Genomic DNA, 12543 nt, shown 5'->3' with positions numbered 1-12543 from the left:
ATTACTGCTCTTCCTCTACTTTTTGACAGCTTCTACAATAGTCGTTGTATGGTACACCTAGCCTACTTGCATGTCTACCAATTAGGCAGTGACCTGTTAGTACTCCTATCAGAGTTCTTATATCATTCCTTTTAAATTTTAGTAGTCGGTTTGTGCGACTCACGCTCCATTCCTGCCACGTTAGTCTGCTAGTTGTGCAGGTTATTGATTGTCTCCACCGAGACTCAGCTATATTTATAGCATGTTCGCTGATTAAGTGTTTGCAAGTTGCCAGAGGCATAAAGATACCCTCTTTTTCAGGGGTTAGTTGCAAAGTGGTGCCTGTTCTGGCTAGTTCATCTGCTTCGCAGTTACCAGGAATATCGCTATGTCCTGGAACCCATTGCAGGTTTATTGTGAAGTAGGATGTCAGATCCTCTAAAAGATCAAGACAATCTTTCACTAGCTTGGATAAAACCATTGGAGACTTGAGTGATTTCAAGGCCGCTTGGCTATCCGTGTATATATATATGCTCCTTGTTGTGAGCACACTTTTTGTCAATACCACTAGGCTTTCTTTAATTGCTGTGATCTTCGCCTGGAAGGCACTGCAGTGGCCTGGCAAACGGAAGGCGATGTTGGTGTTTAATGTTGCGCAAAAGACACCACCTCCCACTCGATGATCCAGTTTGGATCCATCCGTGTAGATGCTAATTCCTGTATTCCTGTCCACCTCGCCCCTTTTCCACTCCTCTCTTGTGGGGCAATATTGTGGACCGAATTTAGCATCCGTTCTATTGGATTGTGGAAATCCGTGGTTTTGGGTAGGAACGGGAATATACTGAGTATCCTTGAATGCCCCTTGTTGCATGCGACTAGTTGGGAGGATTCCCTCAGTCTAAGAGCTGACTTTGCCGCCACTTGTTTACAGAACAGGTCTGTTGACAGTAAATGTAGAATGACGTTAAGAGCCTGGCTTGGCGTTGTTCTAAGAGCTCCACTTATGCATATACTGGCTGCTCTCTGTATGCTTTCCATACGCTTTACCGCGTATTTCTTTTCCATTATTGACCACCATACCAATATACCGTATGTCATGATTGGTCTGACAACTGCTGTATAGAGCCAATAAGTTACCCGAGGTGTAAGTCCCCATTTGGGGCCCACCATCCTTTTACAGGTGTAGAGTGCTGTGGCTGCCTTCTTCACCCTAGCATCCAAGTTTTGTTTCCAAGAAAGCTTCCTGTCTAAGATTAGTCCCAGGTAGCTTGCCTTATCTCCAATTGTTAGTCTGCAACCATTTATTACTGGCGCCGTAACTACTGGAGCATTATGTTTTCTGGTGAACAATACGAGCTCTGTCTTACCAGCATTTAAATTTAATCCGCACGATACTGCCCAGCGATTTATATCGTCCAATATCGTTTGCATAAGGTCTGCGAGAGTATTCGGGAATTTGCCTCTGACCGATACTGCCACATCGTCAGCGTAGGCCACAACATGTACCCCCTTCTTTTCTAGATCCATCAGCAACTTATTCATTGTGAGGACCCAGAGAAGTGGGGATAACACGCCTCCTTGAGGTGTACCTCTTTGGACAGATCTGCACATCGTTGACGCTCCCATCGTTGAAATTATTGACCTGCTCGTGAGCATCTGTTCAATTAATTTCCTGAGAGGTTCAGAGATGTCCAGATCCTTAAGCGCAATCAGTATGGCCCTAGGCTGGATATTATTGAAGGCTCCTTTTATGTCTAAGAAGGCAAATAGAGTGTATTCTTTGACTTCCAGAGATTTTTCAATCTCCGCCACCACAGAGTTTAGTGCTGCTTCTGTGGATTTTCCTTTAGAATACGCATGCAGCGAACCAACCAACTTTCCTGGTTTGTTTCTTATATGTAATGCTATTAGTCTTTCTAGCGTTTTTAGAAGGAATGAGGAGAGGTTAATTGACCTGAAGTCCTTTGGACTTGTATGCGAGCTTTTGCCTGCCTTTGGTATGTATATTACCATGACCTCCCTCCAAAGCGAAGGGATATAGTTTAATTGCAGCGCCCCCTTAAGAATGGTAATTAGCCAATTCATTATGTAATTCTGCGACTGCTGCAATTGAGCCGGGAATATACCGTCTGATCCCGCGACAGCGAACGTTGCTTTCTGACACTATGTTTATGAGAGTGGGGCTCATTTCTGCCCCACTGTCTTGAGTATATTCTGCAGTATGGCTTTCAGAGCTGCCTGGGAAGTGGCTATCAATTAGTAGCCCCAAGGACTCTTTACTGGATACCGTCCAACTTCGGTCTGGCTACTGAAAATAACTGATATTATGCACCGATTGTGCCACTATTTTCCTAAGTCGAGACGCTTCCGCCGTGTTCTCGATGTCATTGCAAAACGATTTCCATGACTTTCTTTTTGCTCTCCTAACTTCCTTTTTGTATGACCTAAGGAGGTTGTAATAATAATCCCAGTCTGACTCGCCTTGGGATTGCTTAGCTAAATTAAACTGCTTTCTGCATTCTTTCTGTAGTTTTTTAAGTTCTAGAGACCACCAGGGGGGCCTTATTCTACCCCTGCTTCGTGTTATTGGACAAGCCACTTCTAGTGCTTGCCGGCACGATTCCGTGAGTCGATTAACGAGGATATCTAGATCCTCCTTGCTATTGGCCTGACACGGTAGAATCATAGGGATACGTTTCTCTAGCTCTTGCATGTGCACCTGCCAGTTCGTTCTCCTATGATTCCTAAAGCTAATGCCTCTATCGGCCCTTTCCTCTATTGTACATTTGATATATCGGTGATTCGAAAAGGAGTGTTCTTCGAGAATTGGGTTACCCTGTCAATTAGTTCTTCCGACACAAGTGTGATATCCAGCACTTCTTGTCGGTTTCTTGTAATAAATTTTGGCGTGCTTCCCTTATTACACACCAGTAACTTAGTACCTAGTAGGTAATTAAAGAGACACTCACCTCTGTCGTTTACATCTGTGCTGCCCCAGATTGTGTGATGCGCATTTGAGTCGCATCCAAGTATCGTCATGCACTTGGATGCCTCGCTATCCCGTACCACCTCTTTTACCATCAGAGGTGGCACCAGCTCCTGTTCATACGGCATATAGCACGACACTAGCCGGTAGCTGCTTGAGCCCGTTTCCCAGCTTACTGCTGCTGTATCGTTGTTGCTGTAATTATGTAATATAAAAACATTAAGGTTTTTCCTTGCAATTATGTAGGCTCTGATTTTACCTTCACAGTTAGCCATCAGCAACTTATAGTTCGGCGTCTTCAGTCCGCAAATACGCCCTCCATTAACCCATGGCTCCTGAATGAGGACAAATTCAGGCTGATCCATTGCCACGCGGTTAATTAGGGCTGCTGAAGCTAGTTTGCTATGATGGAGATTAATTTGTAGAAGACGCATTAACTATTGTTATATCTGCGTCTTCCTGAGAGTCGCTTAAAAGCTCTTTCTCAGTATACAAGCTTGAGAGTCTGGCCGCAAGCTCAGACCCGGAAGAAGAACACTCACCTTGCTCCATACTTTTCGCGTCGCTCAAGGACTCCATAGGATCTTCCTCTACTTCGCATATCTCTTTCCCCGATGCCAGATGGTCTGCAGCATCGGCGTCCGACTTGTAAGGCTTTATCCTTACTTTTGTGAACCCGTAATTTATCTCCCCACCACTTTTCGCCAGCGGTTCGATGGATTCTTTCGTTAATAACAGCAGAATCTGCATCGTGGTCCTTTTGGTCTCCACGCCAGATTCTGCTACGCTGTCCTCAAATGTCTCGACATACTTCCACCCTTCCGTGGGTAGGCTCGGGTTGCAGGCTCTTATGAGCTGCATAATTTGGTCCGGCTGTGATGGTGTAGCCGGAATCCATACCCTTGCCCTAGGTCTGGATGGTATGTCCTTCTTGTCCACTGCTACCAATTTTGCCCCGGGGTATACCTCTCCCACCTTGGCTATAGCAGCTTTGTATAGAGCGACCGATCTCTCGTCATCGCAAGCAATCATTTTGATCTGGCCCTGGTAACAGCCGGCATCTGCGCATGACGGTGGCGGACCCGGATTGATTAGTAGCACTTTCAGCGCCACATTTGTCAGCGCAGCCTGCACCCATTTCCATTGGGCTCTGGGGATTCTTCCTTCGGGATCTCCCTCATCCAGAACGCCAATGACAATTCGGTTACGAGCCACTTCTGCAAATGATTTTGCGGGCGTTACACCCTTGGTCTTCGGTCTCTTAGCTGACGCTTTGCCTCTTCAGCTGACCTCTGTGGTATGACTGCTCTCGCGCAGTCAATCGATGCTTGGAGCTCCTGCGTTAGCTCCTCTTTCGTTGGCGGTTTTAGCTCTACCGACCTTAGTAAGTATACGGCGCGTCGTCTCTCCGCATATTTTGCCTTTGACGGGTCCTGCATGCTAAATGCAGGCCACTCCCTGGCAGATGCACTTCCGGGAGCAGCCCCTTTGGCATCTCCTCCCTCCCCCTGCTTCTCAGCCGTGTTTTGGCCGCAGGGTTTGGGTCTGGCTGCCTCCGGCGCTACCACTTTCTGTGGGCCAGCTTTAGCTTTACTAGTGCCCCTTTACTAGTGCTTGCCTTGTCTTCTGGACCAAGCTTCGCTCCTGTCCTCTTCGTGTTTGTTGAGCTCGCTCCAAACGCTGCTCTTTTATGGGAGCAACTCGCTCCCTCCGGCTTTTTTCCTGGAGATCCGGGCTCTCTCCGATTTTTTGTTTTCGTTATTTGTTGTTTTTGTTTATTTGCGTTTTGGTTCATTGTTGGTCCCACGAGTGTGGGGGAAAGTATGTCCACTTGCGCATAGCCCCCGTTGCGCAAGTAAGGCTATCTTATTACGGAGGGCGCCAGGTATCCGTAAGATCCGTTCGAGACTGGGATATTTAAGGGCCCCCAGCCAGGTTGATCCTCGGCACGGGTCGCATGACACCTAGATCCAGCCCTTTACCTCCGACCATGGTAAGGCTCCTTATCTGTATGCTGTGCTATTTAGGAACATCGAACACACAGATGAAAAGTCTGACCTTAGCTAGATTCCGCACGTCTACGGCAGGGGCGGACTGTTACCAGCTCGTCCCCACTTGTGTCGTGAATCTGTGGTATCTATTACCAATCGGCGCCCTCGGGGAGGGTTCAGTGGGGGATTTTTGCCAACCAACATATCAATAAATTAGAGCTTAAAACTAGTAGGCTATTTCCAGAGATGCTGCTAAAAGTTGGCAATGGAGAGGTAATACAAAGGGAGGGAAGGATTAACCTAGAAAACCTTTGTATTTTAATAGACAACATCCAAGAGTTAGTCAACAATGTTTATCCTGACATTAATGACATAAGTTATAAAACAATATCTTGGTTTAAAGAAAGATTGATTCTGTCACCAACTTATGAACAAGTAGATAAGGTAAATAACTTGATTATTTCAAAGATTGATGCGTCGACGAAAATATACTACTCGGTCGATACTGTCTACTCTCTCTATTGGAAGAAGCTATTCATTTTCCTACAGAATTTCTAAACTCTTTGAACCCGTCTGAACTTCCTCCTCACAAAATTGTGTTGAAAGTAGATTGTCCTGTTATTTTATCAAGAAACCTGAATCAACCTCAACTTTACAATGGTACGCGTTTGCTGGTAAAATCACTGAAAACTTTCATACCAGAGTGCACAATACTCACAGGATGTGGAACCAGAGCAGATGTATTGATTCCCCGAATCCCTCTGAAACCATCGGATTTACCCTTTTAATTTAAACGTTTACAGTTTCTGGTAAAGACATCTTTCGCAATGACCAATAATAAAGAAAACATGTTTGCACTGTCTTATGATAAGAATGCTGTGAACGTTATATATAAAGATATTCTGTAATATATTAATTGTTGTATAAATAAAATAAATAGGTATAAATTTAAAAAGTAACAACTAAGGAAGTGCTTAGTTCGGATGTAGCCGAACATTTTATACTCCCGCAAAGCGAATGGTATACTCGTTTGAGATTTCTTTGTGGATTGACCGATATTTTCGGTAGAAGGTCAACTATAGGCACTGGGGTCCACATATTCAGTACTTAGGGGCTTGAACAGTTTTAGTTCGATTTAGACAATTTTTGGTCACAAGGTGGCATACTTTAAACGTATTATTCACGCAAAGTTTTAGCCCGATATAATCATTCTTGCTTGATTTGCATACTGGAAAGTGAAAGAATCAGATGGAATTGAAAATGGTGTTATATGGGAAATAGGCGTGGTTGTAGTCCGATTTCGCCCATTTTCGCACTTTATAATAGAAATATGAAAATAATGTAGTATACCGAATTTGGTTGAAATCGGTTAAGCAGATCCCAAGATGTGGGTTTTCACCTAAAAGTGGGCGGTGCCACGCCCTCTGACTAATTTTGAACTCGGTTCCTATAAAGTCATCTTATCCCATCCCAGATGTAAAATTCAATGTCTCTGGCGTGTTTAGTGCTTGATTTATCGCGCTTTTAGTAGTTTTTAACAGTACCGTTATATGAGGAGTGGGCGGAGTTGCCACCAGATTTCAACTATTTTCACACTGTAGGTAGAGGTTCTAAAAGCATTTGATATGCACATTAAACTTATTAGGATCGGGACCACGCCCACTTTTTAAAAAACATTTTAACTGCAGATGCCCCTCCCTAATGTGATCCTGTATACCAAATAACAGTCTTGTATCTTATTGCGGAGCTTAGTTATGGCCATTTATTTGTTTTTGATTAATGGCGTTTTGTGGGCGTGGCAGTGGTTCGATTACGCCCATCTACAATACCAATCGTCTCACGGTACAAAGAAACATGTCTACCAAGTTTCATAAAGATATCTCAATTTTTACTCAAGTTAGAGCTTGCACGGACAGACAGTCAGCCGAATTTCAACTCGTCTCTTCATCCTGATCATTTATATATATATAACCCTATATCTAACTTGATTAGTTTTAGGTGATACAAACAACCGTTAGGTGAACAAAACTATTATACTCTGTAGCAACAGTTTGCGAGAGTATAAAAATGTGGTGTATGAATTGAGATATTTCAAAGATAACAGGAAATCTTCATGATATAGGAAAAGGAGAATTGTAGTAATGAATAAATCAAAACTACTGGATCAATTTTAATCATTTTTTCAGTGATATATATTTTATACCCGTGCGAAGCCGGAGCGGGCCGCTATTTTATAAACAACGTTCACAGTTTTTCTGTAGTGTATCAGCATTGCACCGTGCCAAGCGTTGATAAAATGTTTCGAAACTCCTCTCTTTGCCTTCTGAGAGAGTTCATGAACTTTCAGTGCTGCCAAAGAAAACCACGAGTTCATGAGCTACTGAACAGATGACAAGCAAAACAATGAACTACCACTAAGAATCCCGCAGAAATAAATTGCGAAATCAGTGGGTAATTTGTAAAATTAGATTTTCTGGTGACGTTTACGTATATTTCTAATCTTTATTTAGACAGATTTAGATATAGTTTTGTTATTAAGTAAGAGCGGGTATTTTGTTGAAGAGTATTGTTTTGCTTAGCAGTACCAATTGTTAATGTATATGCATATTTTAGTTAGAATTCTCCGCAAATGTTATGTAAACTTTGACTTTCGAATAAATTATCAAAAGATATTTATTTATAGGGTGTATAAAAAAGAAATAAGGTTCATGTTTAGGTTATTTAAAACTTGTAAGTGTTTTGAAATACTAAAATATTTTGTTAAATTTAGTTTTAAACGTTAATTTTGAAAATCTTTTGTGATTAAGATATACATGTACATATAATTAGACGCCATATAGGATATCTAAGTTAGGTTAGGTTAGGAGGTCGATCCCAAGAAGGATCCCACTTGGACAGCTTAAGTCGCCGGTCCATTGTGATACCTACAAAACTCCTATAATCTGGATCAAAAGACCCTTACAAGTCGACGAAACGCTTTGTGCTTACAACAAACTTGTTAAGACGGCCAATATCCATTTCGGCTAAGTATTCAGGTCCGCCAAAAGTGTGATTGGCGAGGTATTTCAATCTCAGCCTAGCGAAAGCCGGACATTAGGCAGTGTCCAGTAAGAACTCCTACCATAGCGGCGAGATGCACTTTGCTCAGCGCGAGAAGTTCCCCCGAGCTCCTGCGCTCCACTCTTGGCTAGAAGGATCTCGCCGTCGCACAGGAGTTGATCGTCGACCAGCGTCTGCTGAGTGCACGCGAGGTCCATTGATCCGAAGCTAGAACGCAAGACGTTAACGGAGATCCAACTCGATCCCATTCCGATGTGAGCGGGGCAAGGGTGCCCCCTCTGGCTAGCTCATCGGCTTTGCAATTTCCAGCGATTCCGCTGTGACCAGGCATCCAAACGAGCCTGATGTTGAAATAGCCAGATGCTATCTCTAGTGAGGACAGACACTCCTTGACTAGCTTTTATTGCACGGTTCGGGCGTCAAAGCTAGTGGATGCTCACTTCTACAAACGAGGAGCACTACGCAGCAGTACTTCTACCGCCACCTTGATAGCAGCCACTTCCGCCTGAAAAACCCTACAGTGATCCGGTAGCCTGAAGCTAAGATTGACGGAGAGCTCCTTGCAGAAAACCCCCCCTCCAACCTTCCCTCCTAGCCTCGATCCATCCGTGACAAAGCTCACCGCGCCTCTTGTCCAGCGGCTTCTTACCATCCACATGTCCCTCGTTGGAATATGAGCGGAGAACTAGCCGCCTCGAGTGGCCTCAATGACGCAGTGATCTAAATTTTCCGGAATGCAGCTGAAGTAGGAAAAAATTTCGGAGTGTCCTTGTTCGGAGCTCTTCATAAGCCCAGCTTCCCTGTGCACACTTTGCAGCAATGCACCTACCGGCAATGTCCACAGGTGCTATGTTTAAAATAGCATTAAGAGCTATTGTAGGTATGGTCCGCAGTGCACCGGAGATTCCGACGAGCGCCGCACTTTGAACCCGCTCAAGCTTTTTAGCCAGTGTGGACCTTTCGAGCGCCCTCCACCAGACGAACACACCATAGAACATTATTGGCTTAACTACGGTTTCGTAGATCCAGAACACCACCTTAGGTGAGAGTCCCCACCTTTTCCCTATAGCCTCTTTGCAGCAGTATAAGGCAACCCCCGAAGGAGGTGAAGAAGTGAACCCCCGAAGGAGGGGAGAGGCACATTTGGGATAATATACCTCCTAGTAAATAAAACCATTTCGGTTTTCTTTGGGTTCATGGCTAGGCCTCTTCTATTCGCCCAGCTAAATACCACGTTCAGGTACCACTCGGTGAGCTCGTAGACGGTATTCAGGAATTTTTCCCCCTCCAGAGTTCCTTTATTCACTTTTCTGGTTGTCTTGGCACCACCCCACTCCGCGGTATTCTGTTCCTAATGTACAGATCCATAAGCTTCTCCAATGTTTTCAACAGAAACGAGGAAAGGCTGATGGGTATGAAATCTTTGCACCGACGTGAGAGCTTTTGCCGGCCTTCGGAATAAAAGTAACCTTAACCTGTCTCCAGACCTTCGGGACATGGCCCAGTCTAACACAGTTCGCGTCGATGGGGGCCAGCCAGCTGCATGACATCTTAACCGTACGTTGTAGTTGCGCTGGAATAATGCCATTGGGCCCCGGGGACTTAAAGTGTTTGAAGGATTTCAACGCCCAGGTAAGGTGACGATCGTCCAGAAGGTCCAGGAAGGCTGTACAGCCCTCCTGCAGCTCCTCCAGTGGCACTTCTTCAGCAGAGTGATTAAGTGGGAAATGAGCATCCAGGAGTAGCTTCAACGACTCCTCGCTGCTCGTTGTCCAACTGCTATCTGCATTTTTTAGATACCCCAATTGAGTAGCATTTTTAGCGAGAATGTGCCTGAGCCGTGAGGACTCATGGCAGCCCTCTACACTACCGCAGAAGGCTCTCCACATAGCTCTCTTGGCTTTCTTCAACTCGGACTTGTAACTGGCCAGTCCGGCCTTGTACAACGCCCAGTCATCACTATAGCCACTTTTACGGGCTTTGTTGAAAAGTCTTCTGCTCGAAGATCTGATCTCCGTTAGCTCCGAAGTCCACCAAGGGGGTTTCCCTTTGATTTTCTGAGTTCTCAGAGGACAGGAGCTGCCAAGAGTAGTTCTACTAACAGAGCTGAAAATCTCGACGAGCTCATCGACCGCATCCGCAGATAGGATCGATTTCCTTTCGAGTGCGGTTGAAAGAGCTGATCGAAGCTTCCTGCAGTACAGGACCCAGTTGGTATTCCTGAAATTTCTATAGGTTTTGAGCTCCGGACGTGAGGCTTTCAAGCTGAAACCAATATTTTTATGATCGGAGAAAGAGTGGTAGTCTAGAACCCTCCATTCCGAAATCAAGGGAGCAATTTCCCTAGAGGCTAGCGTAATGTCAAAGACTTCCGCCCTGCTAGCAGTCACAAAGGTAGGGCTGTTCCCCCTATTACATATAATAATTTTTACACTACAAATAAAATCAAAAAGTGACTCACCTCTTGCGTTGATGTCCGAGCTCCCCCAGACGGTGTGCATTGAATTAGCATCCGAGCCTATTAAGACTGCGGCTCTTTTGCGCCTGGCCTCTGCCAGAGCCCTTCTCAGCAGGTACGGAGGTGGCTCCGCCTCGTCGTCGTGCGGCATGTAAGCTGAGACAAGCCAGAGTTCTCCAGCACTGTCCTCCAGTCTAGCAGTGACAACATCTTCGTTGCTGAAATTAGACAAAAGAAAAACGTTAAGTTCGTTTCTGATCAACAAGCAGGCTCTGGTTCTACCTGTGCTGTTTGCCGCCAGGAGCTTGTGTCTTTTTGTCTTTAAACCAGAGATACCGTTGCTGCTCAGCCACCGTTTCTGGATAAGGACAACGTCAGCTTCGTGCCGTCCTAGACGCAGCAATAGATCGGCGGAGGCCGCTTTTGAGTACTGGAGGTTAATATGGAGGATCCTCATCGTCTAAACTCCTCTCCAGCAGTGCGAGTTCCGCACCATCATCCGTACTATCGACTTCAGCCTCCTCAAACAGGCGCTCGAGACTGAAGACGGATCCATCATCGCCTGACGATCCGCCCCCGTGCTCACCACATCCGAGAGGATGGGGTCGATGTCCATTTTCGAGTGGGTCGCTCTCCCACTCGCTTCCACCTCAGCTGGAGGCAGCGGGCCATCAGCCCTGGCTTCAGTTGGGAGAATCCTAAGGACGACCCTCTCGAAGCCATAGCTTATGGCCCCCTTTGCGATGCTGAGAGGAGCGAGGGACTCCTTGTTTAGGAGCATCAGCGCTTGCCGATATGGTTCCTCGTTCCTCTCCAGCCTAACCACCTTCCAGTCTTGGGTGGGAAAAGATGGATTGCAGTACCGCAATATCTCTTCAATTTCGGTCGGGGTAGAGGGTTCGGCCGGAAGCCAGACACGAGCACGAGGTCGCATCGGAAGATTTGATTTGGCCACCGCCTCGAGCCTTGCTTCCTTCCAAACTTCCCCCACCCTGGCTACCGCCTCCTTATAAAGGAATGCCCACCGTTCGTCGGCACACCTTATAAGTTTTTGTAAGCCGAGGTTCCAACCGGCACTTTCACATCTTGGGGGTGGTCCAGGGCTTCCCCTGACCACCTTCATAAGCACAGCGGAGATAGCAGCCGCTACCCGCTTCCACTCATCATGGGAGATGGCTTTATCTCCCCTGCTGCTGTCGTACACCCCGAGCTCTATTGAGCTGGTGAGCTTAGCGATTTCGCTGAGCATCGATGCGGCTCCGACCCGAGGCTTCTTGCCCCTCCTGTGACCTCTGTCGCTTCATCGAGGTGTGGGGCTCGCTCGGCCCCACTTTCCCGTCAATAGCGTCGCTTAGCACCCTTTTGGCCCACTCAAGTGTGCTAGCATGCTGATCAGATTTCTGGTCAGCCTGCTTGCCACCATAACGCTCCAAAATGTTGGCAGCCAGCCGACGGTCCGACTTCAGCTTTTTAGCTGTGGTCACGCGCTTCCCCCGGAATCCTTATCGTTCGCTGAGGATCCCGCGCCCTCCATGAACTTAACAGCGGTTCCTCTGCTAGAGCTGGCGATTTCGCCGCGCACTTACGCCCTGCCTAAGGTGTCAGTCGGCAGATTCCTGCCCACTTCCCCCGCCTTACCGCCCCTAATGACGGTGAGCCAGACACCCCCGGAATTTTTCTCCTCACTATATAGCGGGGACGGTTTCGTCCCCATAGGTGGGGATGTCCCCCCCAGGGAACTGTCCACTTTTGAAGAGGTCGGTTTCGACCTGCTTCCTCCCTCGTCCTTGGTTGTTTCTGTAGTTTGAATTCATTTTGATTGGGTCCCCACTCAGAGCCGCTGTCCGTCTCCTGTAAAGGTAGTCGCCTATAAATGGTCCCAAGGTTGTCTCAGTTACGAAACCAAGGCGAGAGTTGACGCACGCCCTTATGAGGCAGTGCGTTCAGAGCCGACCAGCGCAAAGAAGGAGTCATCTCAACAAACACTTACCACACTAACTTAATGATGACAGGAGGGGAACGTACTCTGAGGCCTGCCATGGTTTTAACAAGACGGAAGCGGCCTTGGC

General features: G+C 46.4%; 1 protein-coding gene across 1 annotated transcript; it reads right to left on the bottom strand.

Moving 5' to 3' along the window:
• Positions 1-2955: 2955 nt before the first annotated feature.
• LOC118682554 (uncharacterized) lies at positions 2956-12514 on the bottom strand. The gene is made up of 5 exons (XM_070112727.1): positions 12465-12514; positions 10478-10692; positions 9689-9799; positions 3225-4242; positions 2956-3160 (listed from the first exon to the last, which is right to left on the bottom strand). Exons 1-4 carry the CDS (start codon positions 12512-12514, stop codon positions 3380-3382), a joined length of 1239 nt encoding a protein of 412 aa, XP_069968828.1. The 3' UTR covers positions 2956-3160; positions 3225-3379.
• Between the last annotated feature and the right edge of the window lie 29 nt (positions 12515-12543).

This window comes from Bactrocera oleae, chromosome X (assembly GCF_042242935.1).
Source record: "Bactrocera oleae isolate idBacOlea1 chromosome X, idBacOlea1, whole genome shotgun sequence".
Classification (NCBI taxonomy): Eukaryota; Metazoa; Arthropoda; class Insecta; order Diptera; family Tephritidae; genus Bactrocera; species Bactrocera oleae.
The sequence above is the reverse complement of the archived record's forward strand: the minus strand, read 5'-3'. Positions and strand labels throughout refer to the sequence as shown.